The 24,102-nt window shown below is 51.3% G+C and overlaps 1 protein-coding gene across 3 annotated transcripts in view; it reads left to right on the forward strand.

The window, feature by feature from the left end:
- Positions 1 to 24,102, forward strand: part of tacc1 (transforming, acidic coiled-coil containing protein 1) — a 152,354-nt gene that overhangs the window by 13,500 nt on the left and 114,752 nt on the right. For 2 of the 3 annotated variants that reach the window (XM_055662130.1, XM_055662131.1), the window contains exon 2: positions 2,759 to 2,938. The exons of the other annotated variant lie outside the window; for it this stretch is intronic. In XM_055662130.1, coding sequence (XP_055518105.1) covers positions 2,759 to 2,938 — 180 coding nt within the window. The remainder of the gene's footprint in view (positions 1 to 2,758; positions 2,939 to 24,102) is intronic. 3 annotated transcript variants of the gene reach the window in all.

Here is a 24,102-nt window from a genome sequence, read left to right on the forward strand (position 1 = left end):
GCTGTTCCTGGGGCGTCTGTAAATTGCCCCGCGTGTGTAGGGAGGTGATGAGAAAGTGGGATAGTGCAGAACTAATGTGAACGGGTGATCGATGGTCGGCATGGACTAGATGGGCCGAAGGGCCTGTTTCCGTGCTGTAACTCCAAACCAAACTAAACTAAACATGTAGGAAGGAACTGCAGATGCTAGTTTACTCCGAAGATAATGGCAGAATGCTGGAGTAACTCAGCGGGACAGGCAACATCTCTGGAGCGAAGGAATGGGTGACGATTCGGGTCGAGACCCACTAAACCAAACTAAACTAATCAACTTGCCGGCACCATCCTCTCTGTGAAGGAAGCTGAATAATTCCTGGCATCTGCTGATGCAGTGTTTCATTCGAGAGCCTCTGACCTCTCACGTAAACTTGCTGCTATGTGACAATGTGCTGGCCAGCTCTCTCTGCTGGGAATGTGACCTTGTTCCACTTACGCCCCGTGAGATTAGGCCATGGCTATGCTGCTTACACAGAGTCAAGCTCACAGCCTTCATTAACGCACACCTCCAGAATCCGGGACCAGTTTCTTCCCCGCTGTTATCAGGCAACTGAACCATCCTACCACAACCAGAGAGTGGTCACGAACTTCCATCCACCTTATTGGAGTCCCTCGGACTATGTTTGACCGGACTTTACTGGCGTTATCTTGCACTAAGCAGTCACGGTGGCGCAGCAGTAGAGTTGCTGCCTTACAGCGAATGCAACGCCGGAGACCTGGGTTCCATCCCGACCATGAGTGCTATCCATACAGGGTTTGCACGTTCTCCCCGTGATCTGCGTGGGTTTACTCCGAGATCTTCAGCTTCTTACCACACTCCAAAGACGTACAGATTTGTACGTGACTTGGCTTTGTAAATGTAAAAATTGTCCCTAGTAGGGTTGTGTTAATGTGCGGGGATCGCTAGTCGGTACGGACCCGGTGGGCCGAAGGGCCTGTTTCAATACTGTACCTCTAAACTCTAAACTAAATATTATTCCGGTTATTCCCTTTATCATGTATTGGTACACTGCGGATAAAAGATACAAGATATTTTAATTATGTCATTAAATTCAAAGTTCAAACAAAATTACGTTTTTGGCTCGATTGTAATCATGTATTGAACTGAACTCAAAAAAGCTGGTAGACAAAAATGCTGGAGAAACTCAGCGGGTGAGGCAGCATCTATGGAGTGAAGGAAATAGGCAACATTTCGGGGCGAGACCCTTCTTCAGAGTGGAAGAAGTCCTTCGCTCCATAGATGCTGCCTCACCCGCTGAGTTTCTCCAGCATTTTTGTCTACCTTCGATTTTCCAGCATTTGCAGTTCCTTCTTACAAAAGCTGGAGTAACTCAGCAGGTCAGGCAGCATCTCTGGATGAAATTGAGATGGTCTGCTCCAGAGATGCTGTCTGACCCGCTGAGTTACTCCAGCTTTTTGTGTCTATCGTCTATTTCCTGTGTTACCTGCTATTTCCAGTGTTCATCTTCTCCAGATCCTGCAGCGTTTTGTCTTTGCTATCTCTTTCTGCTGTCCACCTCTTGGTCGAGGGAGTGTGTGCTTTTGGCAACAATATTTCAGCCACTTTGCAGCGGTTCCAAGTCTACTTGCTACACACAGTTCCCCTTGGCTCAAGGTCCTGTACACCACTTCGTACTTTGTAGCCACAAGGAACTGCAGATGCTGGTTTACGGAAGAAGACACAAAGTGCTGGAGTAACTCAGCGGGTCAGGCAGCATCCTTGGACTACAGGGATACGGTCCGGAGACGGGTCTCGTTCTGAAATGTAACCCATTACTTTTCTCAAGAGATGCTGCCTGACCCGCTGAGTTACTCCAGCATTTTGTGTCTTTATTCAGTGTAAACCAGCACCTGCAGTTCCTTTTTACACATGGTTGGTGTTGTTTGGGTTTGAATTTGCCAGTTCAGGTTGGGACCTTGGTTTTGGTGGGATGGGGGGAGGTTACTGTCTGTTAACCTTTTGAGGTGGCCCCATCTTGTTACTGTCATCTGGTGGAGAGGGGCAGTGGGCACCCCTTTGGCTAGTGGGCAGAAAGGGCCTGTTTCTCTGCCCTGCAGTGTGGGTTCAGAACAAGTCTCCGTCACCATAATATCTACCGCGGGCGTGTTGGTGGTCACCGTGAGTCCGTGGCGCAACTCTTCCAAAGCGACTGCACGGTGGGGGCAAGGTGGAGCAACTGGTCGAGCCGTTGTCTCCCAGTGCCAGGGTCCCGGGTTTGATCCTGACCTCGGGTGCTGTCTGTGTGGAGTTTGCAGGCTCTCCCCGTGACCACGTGGGTTTCCTCCGGGTGCTCCAATTTTGTCCCACATGCAGGTGTGTCGGTTTAATTGCTTCTAGTGTGTAGGGAGTGGATGAGAAACTGGGATAATATAGAAATAGTATGAATGGGTAGTCGAGGGTCAGCATGGACTCGGTGGGCTGAAGGGCCTGTTTCTATGCTGTTTCTCTAAACTAAACATGGAACCAGTGAGAGTGGGTGATCGAGGGTCAGCATGGACTCGGTGGGCCGAAGGGCCTGTTTCCATACTGTATCGATAAACTAAACATAGAACTAGTGAGATCGGGTGACTCATGGTCAGCAGCGACCCGATGGGCCGAAGGGCCTTGCGTCCCATCTCCTCCAGTGCGGCCCTCAGCTCGGGGTGCCCGGCCAGAATTAAGCCGCGCGGACTGACCCGAGCCCTCCCGCCCCCTGCTGAGACCCTCTCCTCTCTCCTTGCAGGGCCGGGACGGGTGTCCGATCGGCCGAACCCTCGGGACAGGCCGCCTGGGAGTGTCTGGGCGCTGGACGCTGTGGCGGGACCAAGAACCCGCGGCCTCCAGCCCTCGCCCGCACCAGCCTGGACCGGCACTGCTCCGTCTCGCCCTGTTGCTCAGCTGCTGGGGACAGCTCCTCATTCAGGTACCAGGCCTATGTTGCTGCCGTGGCCCGCTCACCCCACCCTCCCTGCCCCAAAGCTCCTCACAGTCTGTGCATAGCACTGTCATTGGATTGATTGAAAAGACAGGCCCTTCAGCCCACTGAGTCCATGCTGACCATTGATCACCCGTTCAGACTAGTTCAGTTTAGAGATACAGCATGGAAACAGGCCCTTCGGCCCACCGAGTCCGTGTTGTCCAGCGATCACCCGTTCACACTAGGTCTACATTCTCATCAACCTCCTACACACTAGGGGTAACAGCAGTTTTACATACAGTCAATAAACCTGCAAAACTCTTTGGGATGTGGGAGGAACCCGGAGCACCCGGAGGAAACCCACGTGGTCACGAAGAGAACGTGCAAACTCCGCACACAGACGGCGCCCGAGGTCGGGATTGAACCCGTGTCTCTGGGGCCGTGAGGCAGTAGCTTTACCCACTGCGTTGCACCAGTGTGCAGTCATGTTTCAAAGTGTTGCACATTGGCACGCAGTGACCAACGTGGCCACAGCAGAGGAGGTTTAGTTTTGTTTATGGGTGTGGAGAGATACCGTGCGGAAACAGGCCGTTTTGGCCCACCGAGTCCACACCGCCCAGCACACTAACTCCACCGCTGAGCCACCGTGGCCGCAGGCCTGGATGGTGAACTGCACTGTGCACCTCCGTGCCCTCCCAATGAGTAGACTCCTGGTTCTCACTGCCATCCCAAAACGTTCATTTCACCGTCAGTTACACTGCAAGTGCAGATTTTTTAAAAAAGTGCACGGGCCACAATGAGGTAGGTCGGCAGATCTACCTTATGTTCAGTAATCTGAATACAGCAGGGAAGAAATGGTTCTTGAATCTGGCGGTGCGTGGGCCAAGCTTTTGTAACTTCTGCCTGAATGCTGTGCAGGAAAATAACATCAAGAGTCAAGAGAGTTTTATGGTCATTTGTCTCAGATAGAACAATGACATTCTTATTTGCAGCAGCACAACACAATATGTAAATATAATACACTGTAAACTATATAATAAACAAGTTCAGTGTGTGTACATATCCACATACATCTATATATACACACATACTTGTGTATATACATACACGCACACATACGTCATCTTTGCTCCTGGCCATTCGGGTTCCCCCTCCACATCTATGATCCTCTGAGAGTATTGCGGTCCACATTGCACCTTGTCCAGCCCACATTTCCCCCCTCTTCACCCTTGGCAACCACCACATCAGCTGCCTGGGTCCCAGGTCTCCTACCTCAACAATACACATCCTCTTCTCTCCCTCATTAAGATGATGCTGATAACCCCTGGAGAATATGCCCAGGTGATGATTCGGGTTGGGACCCTTCTACAGACTCCCGTCCCGAAACGTCAACTATCCATTTTCTCCAGGGATGCTGCCTGTCCCGCTGAGTCACTCCAGAATTTTGTGTCTATCTTTGGTATAAACCAAAGCATTTGCAGTTCCGTTTTAATTACATGATCTTTTGACCGTGCTGCCCTGATATCTACCCCGTGAAAAGTGTTGTGACTATTACAATGTTAAAGGAGCTATATGAATGCAGGCTGCTGTTGCAGTGAATCATATTTACCCTTTGTGTGGGAAGGAACTGCAGATGCTGGTTTACACTGAAGACAGGATCAAAATGCTGGAGTAACTCAGCGGGTCAGGCAGCATCTCTGGAGAGAAGGAATGTGTGACATTTCAGGTCGAGACCCTACTTCAGACAAAGACAGAGGGGCCTGTCCCACTTGGGTGTTATTTCATCATTTACGTGCCACGACGCATGTCGCACACGTGATGCGCGCATGGCATGCATTACACGCGCATGGCGTGTGGTGAGGCGTGGTGGCGTAAGCAGTGATGCACGGTCGCGCGCGGTGCCCCAGGATTTTGGGATTCACAAATTCTTTGCTCAAGTGGGACAGGCCCTTTAGTGTGCGGAGGTCGCTGGTCGGTGCGGACTCGATGGGCAGAAGGGCCTGTTTCCACATTGTATCTCTAAACTAAACTAAACTAAATTAAAGTCAACTAAACTAAAAAGCCTTGGGATTTTCTTGAATCCAACTCTCCAATGGCATTTCATGACCGCCTTTAGCCCCTCTAAAGGTCCGCTTGAGTCCTTTCCTGCTAGCGTTATATTCCTCAACGGGCCTGCCTGATTTCAACTATCTAAACGTCAACGTTGGCAGATTTGTTTTCCGAAGGCCATCAGTAAACCGGATAGGTTTCTAAAACAATTCGATAGTTTCTTGCACGCTGTTTCTCATTCCGAGGTTTCTTGGAAAATGATCAACTAATCTCACTGCCCGTGGCTGTTCCATATTCTCCACCGCGACACTGTTTCTTTCCTCTCCTCCCGTGACCTCCTCCTTGTCCTTCAACTCAGGACCCATCTCCACCGCGGCTGGAACTGCAGAAGTCAGGGGGATCTAATGAATCCCTTCTGGCTCAGAGAGGTTGTCGGAGTGAACTTCAGCGGGAGATCAGGAGGGCACAAATGGGACATGCCAGAGGTAGGAGCTGAGGCAGGTACAGGAACAACGTTTAAGAGATATTAGGGCAAGTACACGGATAGGAAAGGTTTAGGGGGAAACGCCAAGGGGCCAAAGGTGGGTAAATGGGTTTGGCTTAGATGGGCCATCTCAGTTGGAATGGCAAGTTGGGCAGAAGGGTCTGTTTCCATGCTGTAAGACTCAAAGTCACCATGAGATAATTGTGACACAGAGGGTCACGAAGAATCCAATGGGATATGAAGGGCAAAAGAGTAACTAAGGAGTGAATACGACCCCTTAACCTGACCTCCCCCCGGCCACTCCCTCTTCTCCCCTCTCCCATCGGGCCAGAGGTACAGAAGTGTGAAAACGTACACCTCCACATTCAGCCCTCATCCTCCAGCTCTCCAGCGAATGGAGTCTGAGCCTACGCACCCTCTCAAACTGTAGGGAGGGGGGAATCTACTCCCCCTTTCTCCCCCTCCTGTCTCCCTCTATCTCTTTCACCCCCTCTCCACACTCTCTCCTCTCATCTCAACCCCTCGCCCCCATCTCTCCCCAGTCTGTCCCCATCTCTCTCCCCATCTCTCTCCCCATCTCTCTCTCCCCTCTCTCTCTCCCCCTCTCTCCCCCCTTCTCTCTCCCCCTCAGTCTCTCCCTCCATGTCCTCTCCCACCCCTCCCCCCCTTCTACCCGCTTCTCTCCCCCCTCCTCTCCCCCTCCTCTCCCCACTCTCTCCCCCCTCTCTCTGACCTCTCTCCTCCTCGCTCCTCCTCCCCCTTTTTCTCCCCCTCTCTCCATCCCTCTCCTCTCTCTTCTCTCCCCCCTTCTCTCTCCCCCCTTCTATATCTCTGCCCCTCTCACTCTGCCCCCCTGTCTCTCTACCCTCTCACTCTCTCTCTCCTCAATCCATCTCCCTCCCTCCCCTCCCCCCTCCCCCGCCCCTCTCTCCCTCCCCCCCCTCTCCCCCCCCTCCCCCCCCCCCTCTCTCTCTCCCTACCCCCCTTCTCTCTCCCCCCTCTCTCTCTCTCTCCCTTCTCCTTCCCCCTCTCTCTCTCTCCCCCATCTCTCTGCCCCTTCTCTCTCCCCCTTCTCTCTCTCCCCCCTTCTCTCTCCCCCCCCTTCTCCTCTCATCCCCCCCTTCTCTCTCCCCCCCTCTCTCCCCCCCCCCTTCTCTTCCCCCCCCTTCTCTCCCCCCCCCTTCTCTCCCCCCCCCCCTCTTCTCTCCCCCCCCCCTTCTCTCCCCCCCCCCCTTTCTCTCTCCCCCCCCTTCTCTCCCCCCCTTCTCTCCCCCCCTTCTCCCCCCCCTCCTCCCCCCCCTTCCTCCCTTCTCTCCTCTCTCCCCCCTTCTCTCTCCCCCCCTTCTCTCCCCCCCTTCTCTCCCCCCCTTCTCTCCCCCCCTTCTCCCCCCCCTTCTCTCCCCCCTTCTCTCTCCCCCCTTCTCTCCCCCCCTTCTCCCCCCCCTTCCTCTCCCCCCTTCTCTCCCCCCCTTCTCTCCCCCCCTTCTCTCCCCCCCTTCTCTCCCCCCCCCCCCTTCTCCCCCCCCCCTCTCTCCCCCCTTCTCTCCTCTCCCCCCCCCTTCTCTCCCCCCCCTTCTCTCCCCCCCCCCCTTCTCTCTCCCCCCCCCCTTTCCCCCCCCTTCTCTCTCCCCCTTCTCTCCCCCCCCTTCTCTCCCCCCCCTTCTCTCCCCCCCCCCCTTCTCTCCCCCCCCTTCCCCCCCCCCCCCCCCCTTCTCCTCCCCCCCATTCTCCCCCCTTCTCTCCCCCCCCTTCTCTCTCCCCCTTCTCTCTCCCCCTTCTCTCCCCCCCTTCTCTCTCCCCCTCTCTCACCCCTCCCGGCCTTCTCCATCCCCCTCTCTCTCTCCTCGCCTTCCCTCTCCCCCTCCCTCTCTCCCCTTTCTCTTCCCCCCTCTCTCTCTCCCCCCCTCTCTCCCCTCACTATCTCTCCCTTCTCTCTCTCCCCCCCTTCTCTCTCCCCCCCCTTCTCTCTCCCCCCCCTTTCTCCCCCCCTTCTCCCTCCCCCCCCCTTCTCTCCCCCCCCTTCTCTCCCCCCCCTTCTCTCCCCCCCCTTCTCCTCCCCCCCCCTTCTCTCTCCCCCTTCTCTCCCCCCTTCTCTCCCCCCTTCTCTCCCCCCCCCCCCCCCCTTCTCTCCCCCCCTTCTCTCCCCCTCCTCTTCCCCCCCCCTTCTCCCCCCCCTTCTCTCTCCCCCCTTCTCTCCCCCCCTTCCTCTCCCCCCTTCTCTCCTCTCCCCCCCCTTCTCTCCCCCCCTTTCTCCCCCCCTTCTCTCCCCCCCCTTCTCCCCCCCCTTCTCTCTCCCCCTCTCTCTCCCCCCTTCTCTCCCCCCCTTCTCTCCCTCTCCCCCCCCTTCTCCCCTCTCCCCCCTCCCCCTCTCTCCCTCGTCCCCTTCTCTCCCCCCCTCTCTCCCCCTCCTCTCCCCCTACCTCTCTCCCCACTCTGGAACATTTATTCCCAACGGCCAGCAAGACATCAACCATCTTGACCTACCCACTCCAATCTCACCGCCTGTGAACTCACAGCCTCCAGTGTGCAGAGAGGTCCCGACCTGAAACGTCACCTCTCCATGTTCTCCATAGATGCTGCTTGACCGGCTGAGTTACTCCAGCACTTGGTGTCTATGTTTAGACGCTGCATTTGACCACTCGCCCACCAGAGGGAGCATCTGACCATTTCACCCTCCAGACATTCCATGCAACCAAATGAGTCGACAGGGTCTCGACCCGAAACGTCACCCACTCCTTCTCTCCAGAGATGCTGCCTGTCCTGCTGAGTTCCTCCAGCATTTTGTGTCTATCTTTGGTTTAAACCAGCACCTGCAGTTCCATCCTACAACTAAAACACAAAATGCTGGAGTAACTCAGCGGGTAGGACAGCACCTCTGGAGAACGTGGATAGGAGATGTTTTGGGAGATGATAGGAGACCCTTCCATGAAATGTCACCTATCAGCTGGTTCTCCAGAGGTGCTGCCTGACCCGCTGAGTTACTCCCAACACTTTGTGTTTCTTTTTTGTAAATCGGCATCTGCAGTTCCTTCCTTCCACATTTTACATAGAAACATAGAAAATAGGTGCAGGAGTAGGCCTTTCGGCCTTTCGAGCCAGCACCGCCATTCAATATGATCTAACTCTCTTGAAAACATCCAGTGAATTGGCCTCCACTGCCTTCTGTGGCAGAGAATTCCACAGATTCCCAACTCTCTGGGTGAAAAAGTTTTTCCTCATCTCAGTCCTTCTTAAGGGATTGGACAGGCTAGAAGCAGAAAACATGTTCCAGAAAAAATGAGTCCAGAACCAGGGGTCACACAGTTTAAGAATAAGGGGGTCGGCCATTTAGGACTGAGATGAGGAAAAACTTCTTCACCCAGAGAGTTGTGAATCTGTGGAATTCTCTGCCACGGAAGGCCGGTGGAGGCAGGTTCACTGGATGTTTTCAAGAGAGAGCTAGATAGAGCTCTTAAGTCTAACAGAATCAAGGGATATGGGGAGAAAGCAGGAACGGGGTACCTATTTTGGATGATCAGCCATGATCATATTGAGTGGTTGTGCTGGTTCGAAGGGCCGGATGGCTACTCCTGCACCTATTGTCTGCGTTTCTGTGTCCTCCTCCTCTCTGGTTCTCTGGTGCCTCACGGTATGAGCAGGGGCCAGTCTCTGGTTGGACAGCTGGCCGGGGCTGCCGAACAACGGGGCCACAGGCGAGGCACTGCTGCTGCACTCCATGGGCTGCACTACGTCTGGGCGGGTGAGGCTGCTCTGACCCAGCAGTCTCCACAGGCCCACCAGGTCTTTCCAACTGGTGTCACAAAGCTGAGGAATAAGGACCAGGGCATCAAAAATGGAGAGGATTGTACAGTTCGTCCTGGTAAGAAACGGCTGCAGTCAAAAGACTGATGGATTGGGGCGGAGAGGCTGTGATGAAGGAGGCCCTGCAAAGATTAGTTGGGGTTTTGCCAAGGATGAGATTAATCTAAGACAGTGCCGGGCCGAGAGCCAGTGAGAAGAAAGCAGCAGATGGAGAAACAGTTGATATTGGTCGATTATTGGCATGTGTGTCGAGATACTGTGTAAAGCTTTGTTTTGCCTGTGATCCAGTCAATTCTAACATGAGTACAGTCACAGCCACACACAAGCATGAACGACAATGCAAATAGAAAAATACCAGAGTGTAAAATATAGCATTACAGTTAAAGAGAAAGTGCAGATTTTTTTTTAAAGTGCAGGGGGTGCAATGAGGTAGATTGGAAGATCAGGGCTACACATTTGTTTCTGAGAACCCTCTTCACACAGAGGGTAATAGGTATATGGAACGAGCACCAGAGGAGGTGGTTGAGGCAGGAACTATATCAACATTTAACAGATATTTGGATAGGAAGGGTTTAGAGTTATATGGGCCAAACGCAGGCAGATGGGACTAGTGTAGATGGGGCACCTTGGTCAGCATGGGCAAGTTGGGCCGAAAGGCCTGTTTCCATGTTGTCTGACGCTATGACATTGTAATTGTTCAGTAGTCCGATACCAGTGGGGAAAGAGGCGATTCCTAAATCTGGTGCTAAGTGCTTTCAATCTTTTATACGTTCTGTCTGAATAGAGAGGGGAGAAGAAGGGATAACTGGGGTGAAAATGGTCCTTGGTGGAGTTTGCCTGGAAAGGTTTTATTTCCAGCTGCTCAAAGCATTATTTTCTGGAGTTTTGGACCTTCTGCTCTGCGAGTCCACTGACCATTAAACAGGTAACTGGGAGGAGGACTCCTAATGATTCATCTCCAGGTGATGGAATTACCTCACTCAGATCCAGCTCAGTCCAGCAGGATGAGGTCTCGGTGCAAAGACCATTTAGATATGTGTAGGAAGGACCTGCAGATGCTGGTTTAAACCGGAAAGACACAATATCCTGGAGTAACTCAGTGGGACAGACAGAATCTGTGGAGAAGAGGGATAGGTGACGTTTCGGGTTGAGACCCTTCTTGCGACTGAGAGTCAGGGGATTATTTTTTTAAAGTTTATTTTAGTTTAGTGATACAGTGTGGAAACAGGCCCTTCGGCCCACCGAGTCCATGTTAACCAGCGATCCCCGCACACTAAAGGGCCTGTCCCACTTGGACATCATTTGCGTGTCATTTACATCATAGACATAGAAACATAGAAATTAGGTGCAGGAGTAGGCCATTCGGCCCTTCGAGCCTGCACCGCCATTCAATATGATCATGGCTGATCATCCAACTCAGTATCCCGTACCTGCCTTCTCTCCATACCCCCTGATCCCCTTAGCCACAAGGGCCACATCTAACTCCCTCTTAAATATAGCCAATGAACTGGCCTCAACTACCCTCTGTGGCAGAGAGTTCCAGAGATTCACCACTCTCTGTGTGAAAAAAGTTCTTCTCATCTCGGTTTTAAAGGATTTCCCCCTTATCCTTAAGCTGTGACCCCTTGTCCTGGACTTCCCCAAACCCAACATCTTCCTGCATCTAGCCTGTCCAACCCCTTAAGAATTTTGTAAGTTTCTATAAGATCCCCTCTCAATCTTCTAAATTCTAGAGAGTATCAAACCGAGTCTATCCAGTCTTTCTTCATAAGACAGTCCTGACATCCCAGGAATCAGTCTGGTGAACCTTCTCTGCACTCCCTCTATGGCAATAATGTCCTTCCTCAGATTAGGAGACCAAAACTGTATGCAATACTCCAGGTGTGGTCTCACCAAGACCCTGTACAACTTCAGTAGAACCTCCCTGCTCCTATACTCAAATCCCTTTGCAATGAAAGCTAACATACCATTCGCTTTCTTTACTGCCTGCATATCATATACGTGTCACGATGCGCGCAGCGCCCCAGGATTTTGGGATGTACAAAATCTTTGCACGCCATCTGCGCAAATGACACGCAAATGACGCCCAAGTGTGACAGGCCCTTAACTCTATCCTACACACACCAGGGACAATTTACAATTATACCAAGCCAATTAGCCCACAGACCTGTAGGTCTTTGGAGTGTGGGAGGAAACCGGAGCACCTGGAGAAAACCCACACAGGTCAGAGGGACAACGTGCAAACTCCGTACAGACAGCACCTGGAGTCAGGATTGAACCCGGGTCTCTGGCGCTGTAAGGCAGAATAATAATTGACCGCTGCGCCACCGTGCCACCCACGCAGCGTTGTAACTCCATGCCCTGGAGTTGTGTCGGTGCTTGAAGTGGGTCAGTGCGGACCTCCGTTGTAATCCCTACCGCATCCTCCACACTGCCGGCCCGAGAACAGTGCGGAGCTGCGGCCTCACAGCGCCAGAGACCCGGGTACGATCCTGACCTCGGGTGCTGTGCTGTCTGTGTGGAGTTTGCGCGCTCTTCGGGTGAGCCACCTCCGGGCGCTCTCTGTTTATTCCCACTTCCCAAAGACGTGCGGGTTTGTTGGTTAATTGCCCCTCTGTAAATGTGTGTAGGGAGTGGATGAGAAAATGGGGGAACATAGGGCAAGCCTGAATGGGTGATCAATGATCGACATGGGCTCGATGGGCCAAAGGGCCTCTTTCCATGTTGTATCTCTAAACTAAAACTAAACTAAACTTAGTGAGAGGGGAAAGATTTAATAGGAACCAGAGGGGTAACCTTTTCACTTTTTCATCGGAAGGGTGGTGGGTGTATGGAACGAGCTGCCAGAGGAGGCAATTGACAATAGACAATAGACAATTGGTGCAGGAGTAGGCCATTCAGCCATTTGAGCCAGCACCGCCATTCAATGTGATCATGGCTGATCATCCCCAATCAGTACCCCGTTCCTGCCTTCTCCCCATATCCCCTGACTCCGCTATTTTTAAGAGCTCTGTCTAGCTCTCTCTTGAGGCTGGGATTATTGCAATGTTTAAGGAACATTTAGACAGGTACATGGATAGGACAGGTTTAGAGGGATATGGGCCAAACGCAGGCTGGTGGGACTAATATAGATGGGATGTGTTGGTCGGTTGGGCCATAGGTCCTGTTTCCATGCTGTATGATCATAAACTAAACTAAACTAACAGTAAACAAACACAAACCAAACTGGACATCAGACAAAGCTGCCCACATGGCCTTCGTTGGATGTCCATCATCTGAAGGTGGCATTCTTCAACGTTGTCTCCACCTTGGTTATCTGGTGTAGAAGGGAGGCAGGTCACCTTTGAGCACAGTTTATGCGTTCAACCCAGATGACCACCCGCAGTCCTGGGTTATGACTTGATCGGGCTGCCCTGGCGCTCGGAGAAGCTTTAGATGAGTATGGACCAAAAGCAACAAAATGGACAGATAGACACCAGTCTGAGGAAGGGTCCCGACCCGATATGTCACCCATTCCTTCTCTACAGAGATACTGCCTGACCCTCTGAGTCACTCCAGCTTTTTGCGTCTATCTTCGGGCTGGATGAGTTGGGCCCAAGTGCCTTTTTCCACGTTGTATAGATCATAGATCTCCACCATAGCTGAGACATGATCAGTGGGCTTTGGAAGGGAGGAGACAAATCTACTGTCCAAGCTATTTAGATTTCTCTGCCAGAGAATTTTCGTGTTCATCTTCTAGGTCTGCACAGACACATGAGAGTCTTTAGTTTATAACAGAAGTCTTTAACGTTTCACTCAATGTTGGTGGCAAAACTGGGCACAATGGTTGCCAGCAGGATCAACTATATACAAAACATCTACCTTTGTCCTGTGTAGCGCCACCTGCTGCACGGGAGGAGCAACGGGTCCTCCCACCCCACACATCACAAGAATTCTTTCTATTTAGCCAGCGTGAGAGTATTATATGTACCTCTGTCTTTAATGTTTAGATTCTAGAGGGTGGCTTATCCAGAGTATATTGCAGTCAAATACAAAGCAGTGGTAAAGAGTGAGTAGTGTTGTAATATTAGTATGGGTGATATATGCTGTCAACATCTGTAAGGTGTAGAAATATTGGATCTTGAGCAGCCTCAGGGTAACACACAAATCTTGACTCAATCTGCAAAAAGTTCCAATTTTATTTCCATCTGCATTAGATTAATCCACTCATAAATACTTCTGACACCCAAATAGTGCTCCTGAGCCAACAGCCTTTGGAACGTTCCCATGGTTGAAGTTGGCTTGATGGGTGTAAGCAGGTGTTCAAGTCCAGGGTTCGGGTTCCCTCAATAATAATCAGAGGCTGGGGCGGTTGAACATGTACGGGGCAGTCTCACACCCGCCGTGGTATCTCCCGCTGTGTGTGTGTGGGCGAGGAGCGTTGCACACCAAACAGATGCAACAAAGGCACAAAATACTGGAGTAACTCAGCGGGTCAGGCAGCATCTCCGAAGAAACGGAATAGGTGACGTTTCGGGTCGAGACCCTTCTTCAGACTGAGGGCCAGGTGGGGAGGGAAACTGCAGGTATGAAAAGGTTCGCAACAAATCAGAGCCGGCGGCGATTACCAAGGAAAGGTGGAGCCCACAATGGTCCATTGTTGGCAGTGGAAGAGGCGCGAGTCCGGGTTACAAGGTGGTGGTAGAGTCGGAACCACAGCGGGGGGAGGAACCACAGCGGGGGGAGCAGCAAGACCTCTCGTCGGAGAGAGGCAAAGAACGTCTTCAAAGTCGGCATGGCTTGAGGAGATCTCGCAAGTTTGTGCTCATAAATTAAAATTCTGAAAATGAGGAGAAGATTTTTACCAAATAACTTTTATTCTTATGAGGATGTTTCCGTAAGTGGCTTCCTTCTCCGCACTAGTATCTTTGCTCTGCTGTGGGATCTTTTAGCAATGTTACAAAATTTTGAGATTTAAAAAATCAAGTCTGCAATTTATCCCATCAGATAAAGCATAACAATAAGTTTAATTTGACACCAAATTCACTTTCATATCTCAAGTATTAAAAAAGTTATGACCATTTTCATACTCGGAAATTAGCATCTTGTTCCCTATTGATTTTCAATGGGCATTACAAAAAAGCTGTGATCTTGGATAGTCAAAAGCACATTTCTTAAGGAAAGATTAACATTTTTAAATAGCCTAAGTGTCCAAAGATTATTCACAAATAATTCACAATATAACATGATTTTTATATCTAATTTACATTAATTTATAGGCCAAATGGAAGGAATTTAGTGTTCAATTGCTGTAAATAAATGCCCATTTAAATCGGTTTTCTAGTGGGTTTCTGTGAACGCGCAGGTTTAGAACGTTCAAATCGCGCTGGATTTGTGCCCTCAAATGCCGAGAAAAATACTGCGGGATATAAAAAGCCCAAAATGAGCTACTCGCTATAGAAAATTATAATTATAGGGTTATATACATGCCCCATTTAATGTAAAAATAAGGTACATACCTTTAATTGTTTGCTTTATAAAACCCTGGGGCTGCGAACGCTTGCGAACTGAACGAGAGCTTTTAAATTTATTATATCTACTATTCGAGGCCTATAAAACTAATAATAGCTTTTGGGACCGGGTCTTGCAGCGATTCTCCGTTAATGATTTACTAGGCTGAACATCTGCGATTGGAACAGCCTAGTAAAAATCGGGTTTTAAACCCGCCCCCTCCAAACAGCTCCAAAATCACACACAAGGGGTGGGGCAGATGCTCAGCCACGATTCAGGTAGGTTTTGTAACATACCTAGATCTTTGGTGCGGAGACGGAAGCCGGTTACGGAAATGGGGCCTTAAATTACCCGTGAATCTGCCCATGACCGTACTACGTCTTTTTCATCGAGTGATCTATCTTGCTCGCTATAGGATCTTTGCTCCTAACCCCATTCTCCTGCCTTCTCCCCATAACCCCTGACACCCGTACTAATCATGAATCTATCTATCTCTGCCTTAAAAATATCCACTGACTTGGCCTCCACAGCCTTCTATGAATTTCAATTTGATTCGATTCCTTTATTGTCATTCAGACCTTTCGGTCCAAACGAAATTACGTTGCCTGCAGTCATACACAGTAACAAGAAATAACAAAACATACAATAAACACAAATTAACATCCACCACAGTGAGTTCACCAAGCACCTCCCCACTGTGATGGAGGCAAAGTCTTAGTCTCCGTCTCTTCCCTCCTTGTTCTCCCTCTGCGCTGAGGCGATCGATCCAGGCCGGAGATGCCACTCTCCAGTCCAGCGGACCTCCGTGGTGATGTCGCCGCTGCCGAAAGCCTGAACGCCGTCTCCGCTCCGAGTAGGCCCGCCACAGCCTCAGCTCCGAGCCCCGCTGCATCAGCTGCGAGCCCTTCTGCATCAGCTCCGAGCCCCGCTGCATCAGCTCCGAGTCCCGCTGCATCAGCTCCAAGCCCTGCTGCAACAGCTCCGAGTCCCGCTGCAACAGCTCTGTCCCACAGCCTTAGCTCCGAGTCCCGCAGCCTCAGCTCCGAGCCCCGCTGCAACAGCTCCGAGCCCCGCAGCCTCAGCTCCGAGTCCCGCAGCCTCAGCTCCGAGCCCCGCTGCAACAGCTCCGAGCCCCGCAGCCTCAGCTCCGAGCCCCGCAGCCTCAGCTCCGAGCCCAGCTGCAACAGCTCCGAGCCCCGCTGCAACAGCTCCGAGCCCCGCAGCCTCAGCTCCGAGCCCCGCTGCAACAGCTCCGAGCCCCGCAGCCTCAGCTCCGAGCCCCGCTGCAACAGCTCCGAGCCCCGCAGCCTCAGCTCCGAGCCCCGCTGCAACAGCTCCGAGCCCAGCTGCAACAGCTCCGAGCCCCGCAGCCTCAGCTCCGAGCCCAGCTGCAACAGCTCCGAGTCCCGCTGCAACAGCTCCGAGCCCCGCAGCCTCAGCTCCGAGTCCCGCTGCAACAGCTCCGAGTCCCACAGCAACAGCTCCGAGTCCCGCAGCCTCAGCTCCGAGCCGCTGCATCAGCTCCGAGTCCCGCTGCAACAGCTCCGAGCCCCGCAGCCTCAGCTCCGAGCCCAGCTGCAACAGCTCCGAGCCCAGCTGCAACAGCTCCGAGTCCCGCTGCAACAGCTCCGAGTCCCGCTGCAACAGCTCCGAGTCCCGCAGCCTCAGCTCCGAGCCCCGCTGCATCAGCTCCAAGCCCCGCAGCCTCAGCTCCGAGTCCCGTTGCATCAGCTCCGAGCCCCACTGCATCAGCTCCGAGCCCCGCTGCAACAGCTCCGAGTCCCGCAGTCTCAGCTCCAGGCCGCTGCCGAAAGCTGGAACGCCGCATCAGCGAGTCGGGCTACCGTTGCCTCGGCCCCGAAGACGGCCAGCCTCGCGTTGGTAAGTCCTGGCTGGCTCTGCCTCCGGAGCCTCGAGGTCGGTCGCAGGTTGGAGACCGCCAGCTCCGCCATTAGTCCTCAGCGCAGACGGAGGCAGAGAAGGGGGATACGACAAGAAAAAGTCACATTCCCCCGAAGGGAGAGACAAAAAAACATGTTTCACCCCCCCCACCCCATACAACCTAATAAACTAAAACTTAGCCAAAACAAGACAAAAAAACAACAACAAAAGTAAAGACAGACAGACTGCAGGCGAGCCGCAGCTGTTAACAGCGCCGCCACTTCCGGATTGAATGAATTCCACAGATTCACGACCCTCCGACTAAACAAAGTGGATTTTTAAATTTCCCTTAACTTTAGCCATGGGGGCTGTCTCAAGCCCAGAGGTTGTCACTCACAAGCTGAAATTAATCTTGGATAATTTATGAAACCTTCTTTGTTCCACGTTGCAAGATCTACCTGCTTCTCCTAGCTGTTTTGAATATTCATTGCTCCATGAAAGATCCTGAGTGCACACTGTAAATACATTCTCTCGGCTACCATCTGCTATGTGACGTTCAGAGTCATCTGATTAATTCACCGTACAATAGACAATAAACAACAGGTGCAGGAGTAGAGGCCATTCAGCCCTTTGAGCCAGCACCACATATCACTGTGATCATGGCTGATCCTGGAGCGGGGCCTGACATCACCGCCCCGCGCGGCTTGGAATGGCCGCGGGACTCTGCGAGCGCACGCCGGGGGCTCTAACACCAAGACCCGGTGTGCGACCTTGCACCACCCGGCGTGGCTTTAATGCCACGGGACAATCGCCATCGCCAGCCGGGGGCTTTGACTTTGACTCTGACATCGGGGGGGGGGGGGGGGGGGAGTGCAGTGGAGAGATAAGTTTTTTTGGCCTTCCATCACAGCGATGTGATGGATGTTTATGTAAATTATGTTGTGTCTTGGGTCTATTTGTTTGTAATGTATGGCTGCAGAAACGGCATTTCGTTTGGACCTCAAGGGGTCCAAATGACAAATAAATTGAATCTTGAATCTTGATCATCCCCAATCAGTACCCCGTTCCTGCTTTCTCCCCATATCCCCTGACTCCACTATCTTTAAGAGCCCCACGTTATTTTCTGTATTGTGTGACTACAATTTGGGGACCTACACACTGTCTTGTTTCTCTTGCTATTTTCTCTCCACCAAAGTAGACTTAACATCTGACGTAAGTCGACCAAATGTCTGAAGGGGGTACCCGACCTGAAACGTCACCTGTCCAGTCTCTCCAGAGACACTGCCTGATCTTATGAGCTTTACTTTAGTTTTGAGATATAATGTGAAAACAGGCCCTTCGGCCCACCAAGTCCGCACTATCCTGCACACTGCGGACAATTCTACTGAAACCAATTAACCTGCAACCTCATGTGGGAGGAAACCGGAGCACCTGGAGAAAACCCACGTGGTCACAGGGAGAAGGTATAAACTCAGTACAGACAGCAGCACCCATAGTCAGGATTATAACCATATAACCATATAACAATTACAGCACGGAAACAGGCCATCTCGACCCTTCTAGTCCGTGCCAAACACATAATCTCCCCTAGTCCCATATACCTGCGCTCAGACCATAACCCTCCATTCCCTTCCCATCCATATAACTATCCAATTTATTTTTAAATGATAAAAACGAACCTGCCTCCACCACCTTCACTGGAAGCTCATTCCACACAGCTACCACTCTCTGAGTAAAGAAGTTCCCCCTCATGTTACCCCTAAACTTCAGTCCCTTAATTCTCATGTCATGTCCCCTTGTTTGAATCTTCCCTACTCTCAGTGGGAAAAGCTTTTCCACATCAACTCTGTCTATCCCTCTCATCATTTCAAAAACCTCTATCAAGTCCCCCCTTAACCTTCTGCGCTCCAAAGAATAAAGCCCTAACTTGTTCAACCTTTCTCTGTAACTTAGTTGCTGAAACCCAGGCAACATTCTAGTAAATCTCCTCTGTACTCTCTCTATTTTGTTGACTGAAGTTGGGATTGAACCCGAGTCTCTGGCGCTGTAAAGCAGCAACTAGACCGTCACGCCAACTCACCACCAGTTACCCCAGCATTTTATGTCTATTTAGTTTTGAGATACAGCATGGAAACAGGCCCTTCGGCCCACCGGGTCCGCGCCGACCAGCGATCCCCGCACGTTAACGCGAGCCCACACACACAATTTTACCAAGACAATTAACCGACAAACCTGTACGTCTTTGGAGTGTGGGAGGAAACAAAACTAGACTAAACCGTGGGCTGTATTTTACAGGAGGAAGATAGAAATGCCTCCTGCATAGCTGAGGGTGGGGGGTGAAAGCAGGAGGTGAATATGCATATGTTCAGGATTTCCTGCTTTGTTTGAGTTCCACACGGGATAAGCACATTTCTACTGGCTACAATATTGAGTCTGACGATGAGTTCAAGGCCAGGTCTGTGAGCGGAGGAATTGTGTCGGTGAGGTGTCGGTTGGAGAGAGATAAGCACCATCTATGTTTTAATCAGAGAAGCAGGTAAGATTAATGACATGAAAATAGACACTCAAATGCTGGAGTAACTCAGCAGGACAGGCAGCAGATTCTCTGGAGAGTAGGAATGGGGTGACGTTTCGGGTCGAGACCCTTCTTCAGGCCTTACAATGAGGGAGGATGGAGTTTGGCAGAGACCTATGGAACGAAGGCTCCATAAATGCTGCTGCACCCGCTGAGTTTTTCCAGCACTTTTATCCAAAATCAGTACCCCGTTCCTGCTTTATCCCCATTTCCCTTAATTCCGTTAGCCCTAAGAGCTCTATCTAACTCTCTCTTGAACACATCCAGTGAATTGGCCTCCACTGCCTTCCTACACTAGAGAGAATTCCACAGATTCACAACTCTCTGGGTGAAAAAGTTTTTCCTAAATGGCCTACTCTCATTCCTAAATGGCCTACCCCTTATTCTTAAACTGTGTGACCCCATGTTCTGGACTCCCCCGACATCGGGAACATTTTTCCTGCATCTAGCCTGTCCAATCCCTTAAGGATTTTATATGTTTCTACAAGATCCCCTCTCATCCTTCTAAATTCCAGTGAATATAAGCCCAGTCGGCTTAGGATGGTTCAGTTGCCTGAGAAAAAACTGTCTATGAATCTGTAGGTGTGCGTTTTCACACTTAGAAACATAGAAACATAGAAATTAGGTGCAGGAGTAGGCCATTCGGCCCTTCGAGCCAGCACCGCCATTCAATATGATCATGGCTGATCATCCAACTCAGTATCCCGTACCTGCCTTCTCTCCATACCCTCTGATCCCTTTAGCCACAAGGGCCACATCTAACTCCCTCTTAAATATAGCCAATGACCTGTGGCCTCAACTACCCTCTGTGGCAGAGAGTTCCAGAGATTCACCACTCTCTGTGTGAAAAAAGTTCTCCTCATCTCGGTCCTAAAAGATTTCCCCCTTAACCTTAAGCTGTGACCCCTTGTCCTGGACTTCCCCAACATCGGGAACAATCTTCCTGCATCTAGCCTGTCCAACCCCTTAAGAATTTTGTAAGTTTCTATAAGATCCCCTCTCAATCTCCTAACTTCTATACCTTTTGCCCGATGGGAGCGGGGAGAAGAGGGAGTGGCCGGGGTGCGATTGGTCCTTGATAATGCTGCTGGCCTTGCCGAGGCTGCGTGAGGTAATGTGCAAACACCACATAGACAGCGCCCGTAGTTGGGATCGAACCCGTGACTCTGGCACTGTGCGGCGGTGGCTCTACCTCTATGCCTGTCACACGGTGCTCTGCAAGTTGATTCGCCACCTTTGCCCCATTTTTCTCAATGCCTTTGACTAACACACTATAAATTCCCAGCATTTCCTGCCTTTATTTCAATGGGGATGAGGTTTAATCTTGTGGTTTATCACCCATAATAGCCTGGGTGAGGTTCACAAAACCAGGCCAAGCAACAAACTATTTTATTTTAGAAAGAAAAAACGAACTTCATTGTGGGGCTCTGCCGACTCCTGAGCTCAATGCTCTCATTACATCTCCCAGCTCTCCAGTTGTTAACCTTGGCTGAGGCTACCCTGGTTAATGTGGACTCTCAGTACTTTAATAAAATGATCTATTTAGCAACAGCAACAGTGAAGCACAAGGCTCAAGACATTTGCAACTGTACTGAGGCAGACGCGGGGAGAGAAGGATCAGTCCTGGGCCAGAGAGTCTCTGGCACCACGGCCTCGAGCAGCATCACATCAAGGAAGGTTTAGTCCGGGACAGGACACAATAGACAACTTGGGATCAGACACCATCCCAGCCCTGCTGCTCCTGAAATATCCTGAGTTTATGTTCATAGGGCATGGGAGGAGAATTAGGCCATTCGGTCCATTGGTGGGTCCTTGATTAGTACGGGGGTCAAAGGTTATGGGGAGAAGGCTGGAGAATGGGGTAGGGAGGGCAAGAGAGATGGACCATGGTGGGTCTCCTCCATTCAATCATGGCTGATCTATCTTGCTCTTCCAACCCCATTCTCCAGCCTTCTCCCCGTAACCTTTGACACCCATACTAATCAAGGACCTGTCAATCTCTGCTTTAAACATACCCAATGACTTGGCCTCCACCGCCGTCTGTGGCCAATGAATTCCACAGATTCACCACCCTCTAGCTAAAGAAATTCCACCCCGTCTCCATTCTTAAATGTATGTCCTTTTATTATCAGGCTGTGCCCTCTGGTCCTAGACTCTCCATCTGATGGAAACATCCTCCCCACGTCCACTCTATGTCGGGCTCTCATTATTCGAGGGGGTTTCCAGCGCTGCAGGGCTGCACGGTGGCGCAGCGGTAGAGTTGCTGCCTTACAGCGCCAGAGACCCGGGTTCGATCGCGACCACGGGTGCTGCCTGTACGGAGTTTGCACGTTCTCCCCGTGACCGCGTGGGTTTTCTCCAAGATCCTCGGTTTCCTCCCACACTCCAAATACGTGTAGGTTTGTAGGTTAATTGGCTTGGGTGTGTATAGTTGGTATGAGCGTAAACTGACCCTAGTGTGTGTAGGCTCGTGTTAATGTGCGGGGATCGATGGTCGGCACGGGCTCGGTGGGCCGAAGGGCCTGTTTCCGCGCTGTATCTCTGAACTAAAAAAAAAGGAACTACAACTTTGGTGGTCCCTGGGGATTGGGAATGACTGGCTCCTGGTCCAGTTGTGAGATGGTTGGTGAAAGGCCAGCCTCTCTCATGCCTGGGATGACCAGAGGACAGTTTAGATCATCCTTTGGCCCTGCCACTGTTCAGACAGCCTCATGCTGCTTTTGGACAAACTAACAGCACTCAAATCTTCCCCCTTTTCCTCCCTGCCCCTTGGGACAATCACAGTTAGACAATAGATGCAGGAGTAGGCCATTCGGCCCTTCGAGCCAGCACCGCCATTCAATGTGATCATGGCTGATCATCCCCAATCAGTACCCCGTTCCTGCCTTCTCCCCATATCCCCTGACTCCGCTATCTTTAAGAGCCCTATCTAGCTCTCTCTTGAAAGTATCCAGAGAACCGGCCTCCACGGCAGAGGATTCCACAGACTCACCACTCTCTGTGAGAAAAAGTGTCCGTTCTAAATGGCTTACTCCTTATTCTTAAATTGTGTGTGGCCCCTGGTTCTGGACTCCCCTAACATCGGGAACAAGTTTCCTGCCTCTAGCGTGTCCAGTTTCAGTTTAGTTTCTGGTCACGTGTAACGAGGTAGCGTGACACGTGTTTGTTGCGTGCTATCCAGCCAGCGGCAAGACAACACATGATTACAATCATGCCATTCGCAGTGTACAGATACATGATCAGGGAATAACGTTTAGTGCAAGGTCTTCTTCTTGTGAATGAGTCATAAATAAACCAAAGGAATCGTTAGATCTCAAGCCAGGTGTTGAGCAGCCAGGTTGTTGTCTGTGTTGGCGTCAATGTCTGCCAGGCCCTGACACAGCTCCATTTGGTGGGTGGTAGAGCGGGCACCCAGAGATGGCATGGTTGGCTGTCTGTAGTTCTGCTCCGCATGCACAGGCTCGGCAAGGTAAAGCCAGTAAAGTCTGATCCAAGATAGTAGTTCAAGACTGCTCTCTAGTTGTTGGTGGGATGGTTCAGTCACCTGAACGAAACTGTCCCTGAATCTGGAGGTGTGCGTTATCACACCTGTACCTCTTGCCCGGTGGGAGAGGGGAGAAGAGGGAGTGACCGGGGTGAGACTGGTCCTTGATGATGCTGCTGGCCTTGCCGAGGCAGCGCGGGGTGTAGATGGAGTCAATGGACGGGACTGTGTAGGAAGGAAGTTTCAGATTGTAGGTTAATTGGCTTCGGTTTGAAGAAGGGTCATGACCCAAAACGTCACCCATTCCTTCTCTCCAGAGATGCTGCCTGTCCCACTGAGTTACTCCAGCACTTTGAGGCAGGACGTTCTTGCTATTGAGGGAGTGCAGCGTAGATTCACAAGGTTAATTCCCAGGATGGCGGGACTGTCATATGCTGAGAGAATGGAGCGGCTGGGCTTGTACACTCTGGAATTTAGAAGGATTAGAGGAGATCTTATTGAAACATATAAGATTATTAAGGGATTGGACACGCTAGAGGCAGGAAACATGTTCCTGATGTTGGGGGAGTCCAGAACCAGGGGCCACAGTTTAAGTATAAATGGAGATGAGGAAACACTTTTTCACACAGAGAGTTGTGAGTGTGTGTAATTCTCTGCCTCAGAGGGCGGTGGAGGCTGGTTCTCTGGATACTTTCAAGAGAGAGCTAGATATGGCTCTTAAAGATAGCGGAGTCAGGGGATATGGGGAGAAGGCAGGAACGGGGTACTGATTGGGGATGATTAGCCATGATCACATTGAATGGCGTTGCTGGCTCGAAGGGTCGAATGGCCTACTCCTGCACCTATTGTCTATTGTCTATTTGTATCTATCTTCAGTGGAAGGGTTTGGTTTGTGTGATGGTCTGGGCTGCGTCCACAATTCACTCCCTGCAAATTGGCCAAGACGTTATAACGTTTGTAGTATTTTGGGCAATCAGACTCACTTGTTTAGGCTGAGACTAGGCATAGACCTAGAAGTGTGCAGCAGAGGGAAAGGCCCTTCGGCCCACATCTTTGTGCTGAGCATAATGCCAAGTTCAACTGATATCATCGGCCAGCACACGATCCTATCCCTCCATTCCCCACACTTCCATGCGCCTATCTAAAAGCCTCTCAAACTCCACTATTGTGTAGACCTTCTAGAGGCAGAATTAGGCCATTCGGCCCATCAAGTCTACTACCCCATTCAATCATGGAGGTTGCAGGTGGTTGCCGGAGGTTGCAGGTAGTGGAAGCAGGCAGGGAGACTGACAAAAACCTCCGGGAACCCCTGGGAACCGCAAGGAAACCTTGGGTGGGGCGCAAAGTCTCCAGAGGTTTCCGTTCAGGTTTCCTAAGTGGGACAGGGGCATAAAGGGCTCCAGGGG

Source organism: Leucoraja erinacea, chromosome 35 (genome assembly GCF_028641065.1).
Source record: "Leucoraja erinacea ecotype New England chromosome 35, Leri_hhj_1, whole genome shotgun sequence".
Taxonomy (NCBI): Eukaryota; Metazoa; Chordata; class Chondrichthyes; order Rajiformes; family Rajidae; genus Leucoraja; species Leucoraja erinaceus.